Below are 16753 nucleotides of genomic sequence, written 5' to 3' on the forward strand. Positions count from 1 at the left end.
ATATTGAATAATAGACTTGTTTGAATGGTTACCATTAGAGGGCAGCATCTCTTTTGAAAATGGGTTCAATGATTGAGTTGAAAACAAAGCTGACTGACAAGGGAACCTTGCGAACTGTTAATCGCCGAATTGAATGAAACCTATCTCATCGTGTAGAGCATCATTGATAATGAAAAAGTGAAACGTGATTTTTCTGCCTAAACCCTATTGCCGGTACAATGAGCGATCAAAGCTCGAAATATGCGTTTGTATTGCGTTTGTATTGATGCAAGGGATTTTTGAATTTCTTTCAAATTGCATAAAATATGTTTCATCGTGTAGAGCACCTTCGATCACGAAAAAGTGAAGTTCAATTTCTCTGCCTCAAGCTTGTTTTTAATGCAATCAGCGATCAAAGTTCGATGGAGTCACAATCGTAGTAATGGTAGTGAAGATGATGATTTGGCCCCGGAAATAAGATTTATATAGAAAAACTGTGCTTCTTTTTTTCATAATCGAAGGTGCTCTACAAGATGCAATATGTTTGGTGAAATTCAAAAGAGATTCAGAAATCACACTTGCATTGATATTGGCACATTTCTCGAAATTTGATCGCTCACTGTACCGGAAATAAGCTTTAGGCAGAAAAATCACGTTTCACTTTTTCATTATCAATGATGCTCTACACGATGAGATAGGTTTCATTCAATTCGGCGATTAACAGTTCGCAAGGTTCCCTTGTGAGTAAAGATGAAATGAAATGAGAGTTTGTTTTTACTGTCAGTTTGGCTGAAAGTACTCAATAGTGTTTCTTGATATTTTTTTCTGGCATGGGTCGAAAGGAAAGATATTTTTAAGTAAAATATCGATTATATCGTTCGATACTTGTACTTCCTTTGATTAGCTTTTCATAATTTTTGCGAGTTTGGCTCTGGCTACTTTTGAAATTAGTCAACAAAAGATTACTGGAGATGAGAGTACATCGAGTTCAGATAGCCAATCCACGGAATCGTCATTAAGATCAAATGAATCTACAACTTCATCGCCTTCACCTTATGCATTTTCATATAATACAGCTGATGTTGCTGGTAACCAATTAGCTCGACAAGAGTCTGGTGATAACAAAGGAGCTGTTAGAGGTTCATACAGTTATCGAGATGCTGACGGATTTTTCCGTTCTGTTGAATATATTGCTGATGAAAACGGATTCCGAGTTGCAATAAGATCAAATGAACCTGGACTTGGTGATTCAAATAAAGAGCTTTCAGCAAGCATTTATCTCCAAACTGAAGCTACTCCAGCAAGGGTCGCTTTTAAAGTCGAACGTCAGTTCCATCAAAAACCAGTACAAGTGCAACATCAACACCTCAATCAGTCGTTTTAGCTTCTTTGACTCCATCAAAAGTTCGAGTTTAGCCAATAAAAATTCTTTGTCTCGAATTGCTCCAATTAACTCAGTTCGACAAGCTATTTCGTGTTTAGCCAGTTCACACGTTCTTTCATTTCCTTCAACAACACCTTCAAAAGATTTAATTTACAATCAAAATTTACTTCATATAATTTCAGATTTAAAGATTTACTCAAAACGACTGATACACTTTTTGGCCTACCATTTTAAAACTAATCATTAACTCGATCAAATCATCATACAATGTAATCATGTAATCTTTTTTTGAAAGACAAAGATTGAAAGATTGAAATGGTTTATTGAGTATCGAGTAATGCATATATAAATTCAAAATAACTTTCAATGGCAAAAAGGAAATAAACGGAATATTATCACTCAAAATTAATTTGCTTTAATGCATCAATCATGTATACATAAAGTTCTATGACTTACAATGAAATGTTGAAAATAAGTTGGTCTGGCTCACCGTAATTAAAGATGTGGCTATCAATTTTTTCCTAAACTCTCTAGTTCATTGATTTGTTTTCTTAGTTGCTTCAAATCAATGGAATCAGCTTCCCTTCGTTCTTTTAAAGTTACAAAGAAATAATCGTATCTCTTTACTCCGGGGATAAGCGATACTGCCAGGTACTGTCTTCCTTCATCCTTAAAAGGGAACTCGACCCCAGTCAACCATTCCCAATGTCGAATTAAAACTCCAACAGGCACCTTTTCTAACTGCTCTTCCAATGACGATAAAAGAAATCGCACAGACGCTTCTACGAATTCCAAAATAAATTTAGATAAGAATATAAAAAAGGTGAAACTTACGGAAATTGGGAAAATTAGACATTACAAAACGGTATCACCTTTTGCACAGGTAACAAAACTGTCAATATAATAAGAAGACAATGTTAATGACTGAAGAAAAAGTAACTTCAAAAGTATATGTCCGATTCACTTAAATACAAAACTCACATCATTACGAATTAATGATGAAATATAAATTCATCTAATCAATTAAGGAAATTTTCCATCTTGAGTTAAAAGCACAATAATGTCTTGTTTATCTACGGTATTGATAATTATTAATTAAAAAACTCAATTCAAGGCGGCAAAGCTTCTTTATATAATCAATCTCAAGCGAAAGTACTCCAAGAGATCCGCAAAGTAACCGAAAGTCAAGCTCAGAATGCAGACCTTAAATTAGCTATCTAAAACGGTTTCAATGAGTTTGCAACGGTCAACAATGGTTGTAATTGTTAGACCCATTGGTAAAACTAATGTTTTTGGTTTATAGTTCATCCAATTCCAATTGAATAGCGTGTAATGATTAAGTCAAAAACCAAGCAAAGATGAAAGTAGAGTTTGTTTTTACTGTCAGTGTTGGCTGAAAGTATTCAAGTCATGAGACAAGGATAAAGATGATATTTATTTTATCTTGTGTTGGATTAATACTAATGTGGCCTCAAAGTTGAAGTCTCAAAACTCAAAATTGAGAACAGATATAAATGTTTAAAAAAATTGCAATCACTTTCACTTTGGTTTTGTTTATTTCCGTGATCATTTAATTTCCAATTGGATCAACAGTAAACAACAAAAAATTATATTTATTTGTGCCAATGGATCTAACAATGTTTAAGGTAAGTTTGCTTTTTGTTTCAATGTTTACAATTTATTTGTTATTCATTGATTTTTCGATTTTGAGCGTTCAATCATTCATTAAAATTTTAAAAATGTCTTAATTTAGTGATTTTAAGGCAATCATATTTATTAATATCAGCCTAAGACTCAGGTTTATCAATTCATTTAAATTCATTTTCCCTTCTCCTTTGCTTAGCTTTTCATAATTTTTGCGAGTTTGGCTCTGGCTACTTGTGAAATTAGTCAACAAAAGATTACTGGAGATGAGAGTGCATCCAGTTCAGATAGCCAATCCACAGAATCTTCATTAAAATCAAGTGAATCTACAACTTCATCGCCTTCACCTTATGCATTTTCATATAATACAGCTGATGTTGCTGGTAACCAATTAGCTCGACAAGAGTCTGGTGATAACAAAGGAGCTGTTAGAGGTTCATACAGTTATCGAGATGAAGATGGATTGTTCCGTTCTGTTGAATATATTGCTGATGAAAATGGATTCCGAGCTGCAATCAGAGCGAATGAACCTGGACTTGGTGATTCAAATAAAGAGCTTCTAGCAAGCATTTATCACTTAACTGAAGCTACTCCAGCAATGGTCGCCTCTAAAGCGGCTCAACCTCTTCTAGCGAGCAGTTCAAAAAACTTTCATTACAACTGCTCCAACTCGACCCAAAGTTCCATCAACAACCAGTACAAGGATTGCGTTCTCAAGCTATTCTGAAATTAGTCAGCTCACAAGTTCTTTCATAAACGACTAAATTCACATTTGGAGCAATTACATCAACAACCAATACAAGTCCAACAACAGCACCTCAATCAGTCGTTTTGGCTTCTCTTGGTCCATCAAAAGTTCGAGTTTCTCCAATAAAAAATTCTTTGTACAGGCTTGCTCCTGTTGCTGCTGCCAGAGCTTCAGTTCGACAACAAAGATTGCGTCCTCAAGCTATTTCAAGATTAGTCAGTTCACAAGTTCTTTCATTACCTTCAACAACACCAACCACAACTACGACTACAACTACAACTTCAGCTGAGGCACCAAGAAAAATTGCTGAGCAGATATCGAACGATTGTCCAGTTCAAACACAAGATACTTTTACAGGTACTAGAGCGCGATTATTTATTTGAACCTATAGCACTGTTTATTATATGTGTCCGTATAACTAGACTCTCATCAAAAATCTTGTGGTTAACTACAAACTATTATTTACAGTGACAGATTAGCTGGACAAAATTCTACTGATTCTGACTGACGCACTAAAACGAAACAACTGTTGCTTTCGAAACTACCACTGTGTTTATTTATTTGATGATGAATTGAACCTGAAGATGAATATAACCATTCGAGTACCGTATCGGCGCACATAATTTCACGGTGATTCAAAATGGGCTCGCTCAAATAACAGCACTTTTGCTGCCCATTTAGACACTCATGAGCTATTATTAATGATCACCATGAGCTTTTTCTCGACCGATTAACAGAGAAAAAATTTGATCTTGTGAATGCATTTCTATTAGTGAATTGAAAAATTCAAAATAATAATCAAAATTTCTCTATTCACCGACAATTTCGATTCTACAAATTTTTCTTTTTCTAAGTTAACGTATGCTCAGTAACTAAAATTCTCACTTATTACGAGCGAGTTCGATCTGAGGCACCGTGACATTATGTGCGCCGATACGGTAATTTACACTATAACTATTACTATTTTTACACAGAAAACTTTAATTTTATTTTAACCAATTAATTAGATGCCACATAAAACTCTTCTATTGATAGTTCATTTTATATTTTGCCCAACTTAACCCCATTTAAAATTGGCAAGTTATAGCAAATTAGAAAACATTTATAGCTTTATTGTGAATTTTAATGCAAGTGTAATTTTCCTTGTCAATCTTTTTTTACCGTGATTAGCGAAGCAAAGTTACTTGTTAACTTTAATTGAACTTTTTTATTCAATGATTACTATTATATAATAGTAAAATATCGTTATTGCGTTTTGATTGAGAATGGAAAATTTTTTGCGATTTATTGCATTCAACATTACGATAATTATTTCACTAATGATACGAGTTTTGTATTTAAGTGAATCATTCATTTCGCAGTTAGTCTTTGTTTCGACATATTCTACATCAGTTCGGTTCTTTCATAGTTAGTTTCATCTTTCATTTCAGTTTTAGTAAAAACACTCCATTTTACAAATGGCTTCTACCTTTGGTAAGTTGCTATATTAAAAATAATTCTCAGTAAGTTTTATTCTTAATTAAGTTTTTCCTATAATTACAGAGTCATCAATACGGTTTCTCTTATCGTCACTGGAATGGTAGGCTGGAATGGAAGGCAAGTTAACTATTGGAATGTTAATCAGATACTGGGAGTGGTTAACTGCAATCGCGTTTCCCGGCAAGGACGAAGGCTTGATGGCGATGCACCTTAAGTTATCAAGTGTCGATGGAGTTGTTATATATGATAATTTCTTTGCAAAATTACAGAGCCATATTGCTATCGATGGAAATTTCAATGGAATGCGAATAGGTTGCAAATATCTACATGTTGACAGACAAATTGAAGCTCATTATAAACGGACTGGTAGATTACCAACGGAATTAGCTGAAGAATAGTACAAGTCTTAATCCCGCTAGCCGTCTACAAACTTTTTATTATACATACATTATATATAGCTGTATATTGTTGTAAGATAAAAAAGATTCCTTGAATTAAACCAACATATGGATACATAGAGCATTTAGAAATGCATACATAGATATATTGAAAAGACTAACAATGCATAATGCATATTACAGATTACACTATATTGAAATCACGTTATAAATAATTTATGTTAAAAATCAACAGCAATAATCTATTTTATTGATTTGACTTTTTAGCTTTCAAATATCGATGAATTTCCACTCACTAGCAATAAGTGTTGTAGTTTTAGATCATGGTCATAGATCGTGACTACAGCAACATCAAATAACTTAGAATGCATTGCTGTCAAGCCTTGATTCTTATCGGAGAAAGTTGCAGCACTCAGCCATTCCCAATTGCGGATCAGCATTCCAATGCCTTCCACTCCAACTGGCCATTCTTATGACGATAGAAGAAGTCGTATAGATGAATCTGTCTAATTAGAATGTAAAATAATAGAACTCTATCACAGATATAACTTACTAAGAAGGGAAAGACAACAAATTACCAAAAAATAAGACATTTGAAATATGGAGGTAATTTTTGATATGACTCAAAAAGCATAGAACAGAAACAGTTCGCACCAGAAAGTTAAATAAGTATGTGCGAAGAGTATGTCAGAACTAGGAACTGCTAGTAACTGCAAAATATATGCTTATATGCTTGGGTTTTTGCAATGTACCGCTTGTTTAAATGTTGCTTCACAATTTGCACATTTGTAGCGGATAGAATGTTTGAACTTCTTGAGCTTCCTTCTCGAGCTTAGAAAGTGGAGTGCCTTTACTGACAAGCGCCCATGGAAGTTGGTTTCCTCAGTCACATCCTCAGGTGTGTCGAGATCACAGCCACGGACGCGATCCTTAACAAATCGAACCACAAAGTGTCGTTGATCATCTGGATCATAGGCCCAACTTTCTGTCGAGCAGCGCCATTCGCTGCAGTAATCAGCAACTCGGACTGTTTGAGCGCCAGATGGTTGGTCGTCTTCAGTTTGAACATTTTCCTGCTCAGAATCAGAAATTTTTTTAGATAATAAAGAAGAGATAAAAATGAAACATTCATAATAATTAAAAAACAATGATTATTCTTACTAACCGTTTTCAGACAGAGACATGGTGAAAAAAGTAGTTATAGTTGTTTGGATGATACTTTTTTATGATGAATCACTTGTTATGATGAAGTTTCAGTTTAAATACTCTCAAACTCTCTAACCTGTTTGAACATCATGTAATCAAACGCCTTATTTGCAAGCTTGGTCTACATCATTGAACAAACCCAGCTCGTAAATAAAGAATTATCAGCAAGTATTTTTTGAACAAAAAGTATCCAATCATACGCTTACTTTGAATCTTAACCTAAACCGTGATAATTTAAAAGGGAAAAACCTAGTTCATGCATAATGATTAACAATAAGCATCTCTTTGAACAAAATGCAATCAATCAAATACTTTATTTGGAACATTAAGCTAGAAAAGGACAAAAATCCAGCTCGTGAATAAAGAATTACCATAACATGTAACGAATTCTTAATAACTGCCTGAGGTATTTATGATAACGCTTCATAGACATCATGAAAGATGATATATTGTTGCCTGAAAGAAGGTCAACATTCGTTTCCCTTCTTTCAGGCAAAAATCATGTCGAAAAATAGACATTGAAAGATGGTGTTATTAACAATTCGTCGTTGAAAGACAGTGTTAATCGTATTTGTCCTCAGGATAAAAAATGTCGTTGAAAGATGGTGTGAATTGTAAACATAAATGACCTTCAAAAATTCGATAAAGATGGTGTTCGATCGGAAGTGCCTCAGGGTATAAAATAGCCGTTGAAAGACGGTGGGTCAGTGACTGAGGGGGTCGCGCGAGTTTTTCCCCTATTCCGTTTCCGTTCTGTGGCACAGAGGCGTATGTTTCTATATTACTATCGTTTGCCCTGTTAATGGTTATTTTGCATAACCATATTTTTGAATATTGGAAGTACTATGCCTTGACATTGTAAAACATTGCATTTATTATTAAGTTGTTTCAATTGTATTTGTGATAGCAAATTTTCCACTTAAAAAAAATCTGAATACAAGTAAAGCTACTACTTTGGATTTGAATATTAAGTCGAATCCGAGTAAAAGATTTTTTCTTCCAACATTAATAAAAACTTCCATCTAGTGATCAATCAAAAAACAAATCATTCTAAACCTTTTGCCATCTATTGCTAAGAAGGAGCGTTTATCGCTACCCTTTTGCAATTCATGTTCAATCGATAAAATTTGTCTTGATAAGTATCACTAGAGGACAGCATCTCTTATGAAAATGGGGGATAAGGTTCCGAAAACGGTCCCATCTTCAAACTTGTTGAAACTCGATAGTAATATGTTATTTGACCTGAACTTTTCGAAAATCATCGATTTTTTTGCGCATGCGCAAAAAATTTCAATTTTTGTTTTTTGATGTTTGTGAATTTCTTGAACAGTTTTCAAGCTCAGGATTCAGAGAAGCTAACCTTATCGAACACAACTTGTTGATTGGTACAAAATCACGTTGTATAGATACGTGAAAACAATAAAATTACACAACTCTCGATTTCTAGGTCAATATCATGTCTGGTTGCAAAGTATTGGCGTTCAACATGATAATCCCTGTAACATGTATCAAATTTCTGATCTGATTTGATAAACATTCGCTTATTTATCACCACAGCGAGTGTTTTAAGTAACGATCAATATGTATTACTTGTGAAGGAACTTAATACGATGTGTTTACAAGTTCCTCCTGACGCGCTTACCATTTAACTAGGAGATTTTAATGCTTATCATTCTACCCGGTCTGACGAGAACTGTAGAAACAGCCGTAAACGAAACAAAGTTGAGGTTCTGAAACATTTTGCTGAAAAAGCTGGACTTTCATTTTGCATGAGTATAAAAAAGAAATTGCAATCAAATTTTAGTTTTATGAAGATGGTTTTAATCAAATTTGATTTCCAATGTTAACAAAATTTTCTGAATATTTTTATTTTTCAATTCACAACTCTTTAGTATTTTAATTTTAAATTTTTTAATCAATTACCATCGGCTGGCCTTTGTGGTAAGCCGTTATAAACGGTCTTAATATGAGACACTAATGTCTTGAAGGGATCTGATCCCACTATTTTTGTTTGTCGGCGCCATAGGAATTCGCACATATGCAAATCAAAGTCTTCTCTCCTCACTCCTCCACGACCTAACCGCTTCCTTAGTGACCTCCAACTTGACTCGATATTTTGAGTGTAGGCTCCGGAGGTTGGATCAACAAAATTCTCACTATGGTTGACGGTTAGGTGAGTGTAGCCGTAACTCGAAAGATTGTAATAACCTCTCCAAAGGTCAGTGTGAATCTCAGTACCCTGAGCCACGTGCTTTTGTATCAGCGGGAGAAGTGCCTCTTCGCTACGGCAATTGTTTGGGCAGATTTCGAGGCGATACTCTTATTGCCATTTCGCTCGATCATCCCTAAGATCCAATGGCCTTCCACCATCCTGCCTACGTTAAATTTACGTTTGCCGATTTTACATTCATCGATTTCAACGATGATGCCTGGTCCTCCAATTGGCCCTTGATCCGCATATAAGGCATCCAACGCTGCCATACAAACTTCTCTCGCATACGAGAAAACATCAGCAACTGTTTCACGTGAAACAGTACTATTCAAAATACTTGTTTCATTAATAGTTTGTTGGAAGGAGAAGCCAGCAGAAAAGCAGTAAGTTATTATAAGACGTTGTCTTATATCACAATGGAGGTTTTCGAACCACGTATTTTTCGCAACCGACAATTTATGGTCGTAAATTCGTCCTCTTTCTTTGCCCTTACAGCGAAAAACTCCAAATAAAGGACCCGAATTTAGGCGCATGTCTTTTTCGTGGTCAGGACACCAAGCTTGTCTAGGCACTAAGCCTTTCTCAAAGCACCATTCTCGGGCTCTCTCTTCTGTGGGAATTTCCATTGCCAAACGAAATAAACTGTAATTTGTACTCATTTTTTGAATATGGTGAGCAATAAGAAACAGAAATAAACAAAGTACAAAATATATGCGAAGTTAAACAGATTGCAAAGTCAATAAAGTGAATGATAGAAATGATGTGAGCAGTGACAATGGCAGAATGAAAATGATGTAAAATTAAACGCGCTCAGTTTTTTTATAGGTGATGTGAGAGAGCAAGTTATACCTCCCGCGAATTAGTTACATCTATATGCAAAAAATTGAACCATTAAATTCTTTTAGTATTGTAATGAACCTTCACTCTTTCTAACACATGTATCATTATTATCATATGCATTGCACTACTTTTGCCTTTATATGTAAATCTTTATGATTGTAATTTGTAAACTCACTTCTTAATACTTGATTATATAAGTTTAATATATTTATACTTTTTATTCATTAGAAATTATAGTAGCTATATGGACCAATAAAGATTAAGTGGCCTAGTTCTATTGTGTCTTTGAATCGGTACGAGCAGAAGGAGGGGGCAATGCGAGGTTACATCGGCGCGGAGCGCCGATGTAACCTAAGCAGAGGGGGTGGGGGTGGGGCTTCCCAAGCGCTGCTTCTGCCTTTAGACCGTGTTGATACAGTAGTTATAATGCTTCAACCGATTATGGAGAAGCTGCGAATGTATGGGAGGTTCGTCAATTTCAGGAATCATATTGACTGAATATTATCTAGATCGGCCTTCATGATCAAAAGTGCTGAGCGCAAACGACTGTCATAATATAAATGCCCAGTATATATTGACACATTCGGAAATAAACTCATTCATAATTATAGCAGTGCAGTATAATAAGTATAAGTATAAGTATAGAAGTGATGTTATATATAGGTCGTATTTCATTTATGATATTTATCGAGTCAAATACTATAATGATATTACGTCCATATAATCTTCGTCTCTTTTCTTAAGTGTAATTGGACGCTATTTGAAGTGTCGCAAAGAATGACATTTGGTTAGTATGTATAGAGTTAATCACATATTCGGAATTATTTCTAAAGTCACAACCATTGTTTCGGTTGAACCATCTTAAACAAAGTAGATTTAATCAAGAGTCAGCTTCTGCTCTTACTTATAAAAGCTATCAAATTTTAAATTACAACAGATTATCCAAAAAACCAGACCATGCGCATTACGGCTTGTAAAATAAATAAATGTACCACATTTAAAATCTAATAATCATACCACATTGATAATCTGTTGTAATTTAAAATTTGATTGCTTTTATAAGTAAGAGCAGAAGCTGACTCTTGATTAAATCTACTTTGTTTAAGATGGTTCAACCGAAACAATGGTTGGGACTAGACCATCTATCACACTACACCAAGTTATATCTTGTATAATGCTCAATGATAACTAGTGACCTGGGAATTTTCATACATAAACCGGAAGGGTAGAAGGTCGTTTAATACATCTGAAAAACTATATTGTATTGAATTTTAATAATATATGTTTTAGGGGATAATATAGAGAAAAGTTGCGATTCGATGTATCAGAAAGAACTGATTCTGATGTAAAAGGTTAGAAAGTAATGGTAAAATTCTAGGAGTAGTGAAAAAATTCTTTAAAAATGTAAAATAGCTTAAAATAGTGTAAAACAGCTCGAATTTCAACATCATAAAAATTGAAAACTACGCGCATGCGCAAAAAATCACTTTGATTTTCGTAATGTCCTTCTTCGAATTGATATGATGACGAGTCTACAGCATGTATATCGAAGGGGCCGTTTTCGGAACCTCAGCCGTCAGTGTTGGCTGAAAGTATTCAAGTCATGAGACAAGGATAAAGATGATATTTATTTTATCTTGTGTTGGATTAATACTAATGTGGCCTCAAAGTTCATATTGCCGACTCAATAATCAACTAAGTGTCCAACTATGCTTATGGTTTTCGACCACCGACTGCAATAAGTGAATGCAAATTAAATATGACGAAAATAATTATCCTGCTCAATCAAAATCTTAATGCACTTTTTCAAATCGATTTTGTTTTTATTCTTTTTAACTTTCTCAATCTAAAAACCATGAGAGTTGCATTCGTATAAAATGTATTAATAACAATAACATTAGAAATGCACACCTCAAATAATATGTCCAATAGTACAATGCATAATATACCGATCCTGCTATTTGTTTTTTGGTATGCACACAAAATCTGAGTACTAACTAAAATAATCAATAATTTTGATAGATTATATTTGAATGTTTTAGACTATGCTGATCATCAAGAAATCAGAAAATCATTGAGAAGGTTGAAAGCTCTTCCAACCAATGCTCTAGTAATTGAACAAGATTTTGTTTTCTATCTGTTTCAATTTATCCTGGCTTAATCTTATTTACCACTTTCACTTGATCAACATCTACTTTTTTGATCATCTCCATCAAAACGTCTTCCCACTTTCAAAATGACCAGGTCATCCTAACATCTCATCTTCATAAATTGTGTCAATCTTTCGTTGACTCAAAATTGAGAACAGATATAAATGTTTAAAAAAAATCAAAATCACTTTCACTTTGGTTTTGTTTATTTCCGTGATCATTTAATTTCCAATTGGATCAACAGTAAACAACAAAAAATTGTATTTATTTGTGCCAATGTTTACAATTCATTTGTTATTCATTGATTTTGTTGGTTAAGAGCCTTCAATCATCCTTTCGGATTTTAAAAATGTCTTATTTTAGTGATTTTAAGGCAATCATATTTGTATTATCTCAAGACTCAGGTTTATCAATTCATTTAAATTCATTTTCCCTTCTCCTTTGCTTAGCTTTTCATAATTTTTGCGAGTTTGGCTCTGGCTACTTGTGAAATTAGTCAACAAAAGATTACTGGAGATGAGAGTGCATCCAGTTCAGATAGCCAATCCACAGAATCTTCATTAAAATCAAGTGAATCTACAACTTCATCGCCTTCACCTTATGCATTTTCATATAATACAGCTGATGTTGCTGGTAACCAATTAGCTCGACAAGAGTCTGGTGATAACAAAGGAGCTGTTAGAGGTTCATACAGTTATCGAGATGAAGATGGATTGTTCCGTTCTGTTGAATATATTGCTGATGAAAATGGATTCCGAGCTGCAATCAGAGCGAATGAACCTGGACTTGGTGATTCAAATAAAGAGCTTCTAGCAAGCATTTATCACTTAACTGAAGCTACTCCAGCAATGGTCGCCTCTAAAGCGGCTCAACCTCTTCTAGCGAGCAGTTCAAAAAACTTTCATTACAACTGCTCCAACTCGACCCAAAGTTCCATCAACAACCAGTACAAGGATTGCGTTCTCAAGCTATTCTGAAATTAGTCAGCTCACAAGTTCTTTCATAAACGACTAAATTCACATTTGGAGCAATTACATCAACAACCAATACAAGTCCAACAACAGCACCTCAATCAGTCGTTTTGGCTTCTCTTGGTCCATCAAAAGTTCGAGTTTCTCCAATAAAAAATTCTTTGTACAGGCTTGCTCCTGTTGCTGCTGCCAGAGCTTCAGTTCGACAACAAAGATTGCGTCCTCAAGCTATTTCAAGATTAGTCAGTTCACAAGTTCTTTCATTACCTTCAACAACACCAACCACAACTACGACTACAACTACAACTTCAGCTGAGGCACCAAGAAAAATTGCTGAGCAGATATCGAACGATTGTCCAGTTCAAACACAAGATACTTTTACAGGTACTAGAGCGCGATTATTTATTTGAACCTATAGCACTGTTTATTATATGTGTCCGTATAACTAGACTCTCATCAAAAATCTTGTGGTTAACTACAAACTATTATTTACAGTGACAGATTAGCTGGACAAAATTCTACTGATTCTGACTGACGCACTAAAACGAAACAACTGTTGCTTTCGAAACTACCACTGTGTTTATTTATTTGATGATGAATTGAACCTGAAGATGAATATAACCATTCGAGTACCGTATCGGCGCACATAATTTCACGGTGATTCAAAATGGGCTCGCTCAAATAACAGCACTTTTGCTGCCCATTTAGACACTCATGAGCTATTATTAATGATCACCATGAGCTTTATGCATTTTTATATAATACAGCTGATGTTGCTGATAACCAATTAGCTCGACAAGAGTCTGGTGATAACAAAGGAGCTGTTAGGGGTTCATACAGTTATCGAGATGCTGATGGTTTGTTCCGTACTGTTGAATATATTGCTGATGAAAACGGATTCCGAGCTGCAATAAGATCAAATGAACCTGGACTTGGTGATTCAAAAAAGAGCTTCCAGCAAGTATTTATCTCCAAACTGGAGCTACTTCAGCAAGGGTCGCCTCTAAAGGGGTTCAGCTTCTTCTTTGGTTAAACCACGAGCAGCTCAAAACACTTTCGCTACAGCTGCCGCAAATTGACCCACAGTTCCATCAACAGCTAGACAGGTTCAACAACAACACCTCAATCAAAAATTGCTGAGTAGATATCGAACGACTGTCCAGTTCAATCACAAGAGACTTTTACACGTACTAAAGAGCCAGAACAAGTTACAGAAAATCCAATCCAAGATAATCAAATTTTAATTCCTGAATCTATTTTCTCACAAACTTCCTATGTATCGACCGAGCAACCATTGTTAGTTCGTTTTCTTGATGAAAGATTCGACTTATGATTCATTAAATTTCCAGAAAGCTCAAGCTCAACCATGTACAATTACAATTCGAACCGCTGACAATCCATTGAGTTGATTATTTCGAATCGTTGCGATTCCACATAGGATTAATGCTTCAACAGGTTGGTGCTAACATGGTTTATTTGACAAGTGTTCAATTTCGTATTATTTCATCCTTTGCCATATTAGTATTTATTTTGTATAACCATATTGTATTTATTAAATATTATTATATTAACTTGGCTTTTGATATTGTCAGACATTGCTTTATAATTAAGTTATTTCAATTACATATTATTATTACTATAATTGCTATTACATAAAACTGTTACCGAACACAACAATACGCCCAATGAACATAAATTTTTTTGTGAGTAAAAATGGATGAAATTTTGACTCACAAAATTGTTGAATCTCAATTTAAATGAATTTTAACAATAGAATCTTATGAATCGAATTGATTCTGATGAATCTTTACATTCTGAGGTTCAAGCTAGCATATCTTGTGCTCGATTACAAAAAATTCATCGAAGTAACAAAAATGTCAAAGATTCAAAACTTTCACACGACTCTTCATAGAATCAGATAAGTTCCTTATAATAGTCTCAGCATTCAATTCTTGAAAATTTTTTTATAAATTAAGTTCCTGGATCGAAAACATTATCTTTAGATTTTAACAATATGCAAGAATCACAAGACAAAATATTTCCATGAATCAAATACGAAGAGATTCAATAGTTTGCAATTCCAAAAATTAATTATAATCTTAAAACAGAATACAGTTTATTTTTGACACTTTTTAATTAATAACCTCTTCGTAGCCGAGTGGTTTAATGTCCGTGCCGTTATTATAAATAGATGCGGGTCCTGAGATCGAAACCCAGTGGTGTCGAATAAATAGATGGATAGGATATAATAATAAGAAGATGAAGATAAAGATTCTCGAGATCGTGAATCTCATCTGCATGAACGGTGATTTAGAATTTTTGATTCATATGCATTGGAGCAATTCGATTCAACATTTTGAGATTCCATTGTGATCAAATTTGTACTCACAAGTCAGTCAATTGTCCTGACGTGATTATTTTGAGAGTTGAATGTGACCCACAAATGTTCATTGGGCGGGAATCGTCTTAATTGTCAATTGAAGTATGGTAAATTTTTTATTTCTTGATATAAATTTTGTGGTTAACCAATAACTATTATTTACAGTGACAGATTACCTGATGAAGTACTTCAGACAACTGTTGCTTTCGAAACTACCATTGTATTTAAGTTATTTGATGATGAATTCAACCTGAAGATGAGTATAAAATCATTAGAGTAATTTACACTATCACTATTACTATTTACGCACAGAAAACTTTAATTTTATTTCAACTGCTTAATTCGATAACACATAAAACTCTTCTATTGATGGTTAATGTTATATTTTGCCCAATTTAAAAGTCATTTAAAATTGGATAGTTATAATAGCTAGAATCACAGTTATAACCTTATTGTGAAATTCAATAAAAGTGTAATTTTGCTTTTCAATCTTTCAATTGCCGTGATACGCGAAGTAAAGTTAATTGCTAACTTTTTATTGAATTATTATATAAGAGTAAAATATCATTATTTTGTTTTGATTGCGAATGGAAAGTTATTTGTAATTTATTGCATTCAACATCACGATCATGAATCCACTAATACGCGTTTTGTATTTCAGGGAACCAATCATTTATTTTGCAGTTATTCGTTGCGACATATTCTATATCAGTTCTAGTTCTTTCCTAGTTTGTTTCATCTTTCATTTTCAATTTTACCAAAAACACTCCATTTTACAAATGTCTTCTGCCTTTGGTAAGTTGCCATATTTATCATAATTCTCAATAAGTTTTTTCTTAATTAAGTTTTCTTATAATTACAGATTCATCAATATCTCTTATCGTCACTGGAATGGCAGGCTGGAACGGAAGGCAAGGTAACTATTGGAATGCTAATCAGATACTGGGAATGGTTAACTGCAATTGCGTTTCCTGGCAAGGATAAATGTTTGGTGGCGATGCATCTCTCATTTCAACAGATGGAAATTTCATTGATATTGCCAAGGTTAAATCACAAACCAAAATAATAGAGAGTCTTAAGTGATTTGGAAGCTATTTTACTATCTTTTGATAGATCGTTCTAACTAGAAATTTTTATAATTATATTAATTTATCCTACATTTGCAAGATTATGTCAGCAAGAATTAAGATTAAATGCAAATCAATGAAACTGAATTTCTTTGTAAATTTACAAAAAAATTGTGATGGGAATTTCACGACTTTGGAATACTAACAAATCAAATAAACGAAAAAGAGTCATTCGCAACACTATTTCAATATTATGCTATCTTTCATCTAATGCTTGCATAATTGTAATCTTTTT

At 34.0% G+C, this 16753-nt stretch overlaps 2 protein-coding genes, 1 long non-coding RNA gene and 2 pseudogenes across 4 annotated transcripts; 4 read left to right on the plus strand and 1 right to left on the minus strand.

The window, feature by feature from the left end:
- The first annotated feature begins 973 nt into the window (after positions 1-973).
- Positions 974-3790, plus strand: LOC107366686 (uncharacterized; annotated as a pseudogene). Its single transcript, XR_016198700.1, has 3 exons — positions 974-1112; positions 2934-3009; positions 3207-3790. The product of XR_016198700.1 is annotated as an uncharacterized LOC107366686 (transcript).
- On the minus strand, positions 1756-2290 carry LOC112539350 (uncharacterized). The gene is made up of 2 exons (XR_003083160.2): positions 2198-2290; positions 1756-2145 (listed from the first exon to the last, which is right to left on the minus strand). It is a non-coding gene; the product is annotated as an uncharacterized LOC112539350 (long non-coding RNA).
- On the plus strand, positions 3773-4348 carry LOC149094057 (uncharacterized; the record flags this gene model as incomplete). The annotated part of the gene is made up of 2 exons (XM_089267590.1): positions 3773-4112; positions 4224-4348. Coding segments are annotated over 2 exons (351 nt in total), but the record flags the coding sequence as incomplete, so codon positions are not given.
- Positions 4349-10205: 5857 nt separating this feature from the next.
- LOC149094058 (uncharacterized) lies at positions 10206-13073 on the plus strand (annotated as a pseudogene).
- Positions 13056-13631, plus strand: LOC149094059 (uncharacterized; the record flags this gene model as incomplete). The annotated part of the gene is made up of 2 exons (XM_089267589.1): positions 13056-13395; positions 13507-13631. Coding segments are annotated over 2 exons (351 nt in total), but the record flags the coding sequence as incomplete, so codon positions are not given.
- Positions 13632-16753: the final 3122 nt, after the last annotated feature.

Source organism: Tetranychus urticae, chromosome 2 (assembly GCF_039701765.1).
Source record: "Tetranychus urticae isolate SD_2017Ah chromosome 2, NJAU_TeUrti_SD_1.0, whole genome shotgun sequence".
Lineage (NCBI taxonomy): Eukaryota > Metazoa > Arthropoda > Arachnida > Trombidiformes > Tetranychidae > Tetranychus > Tetranychus urticae.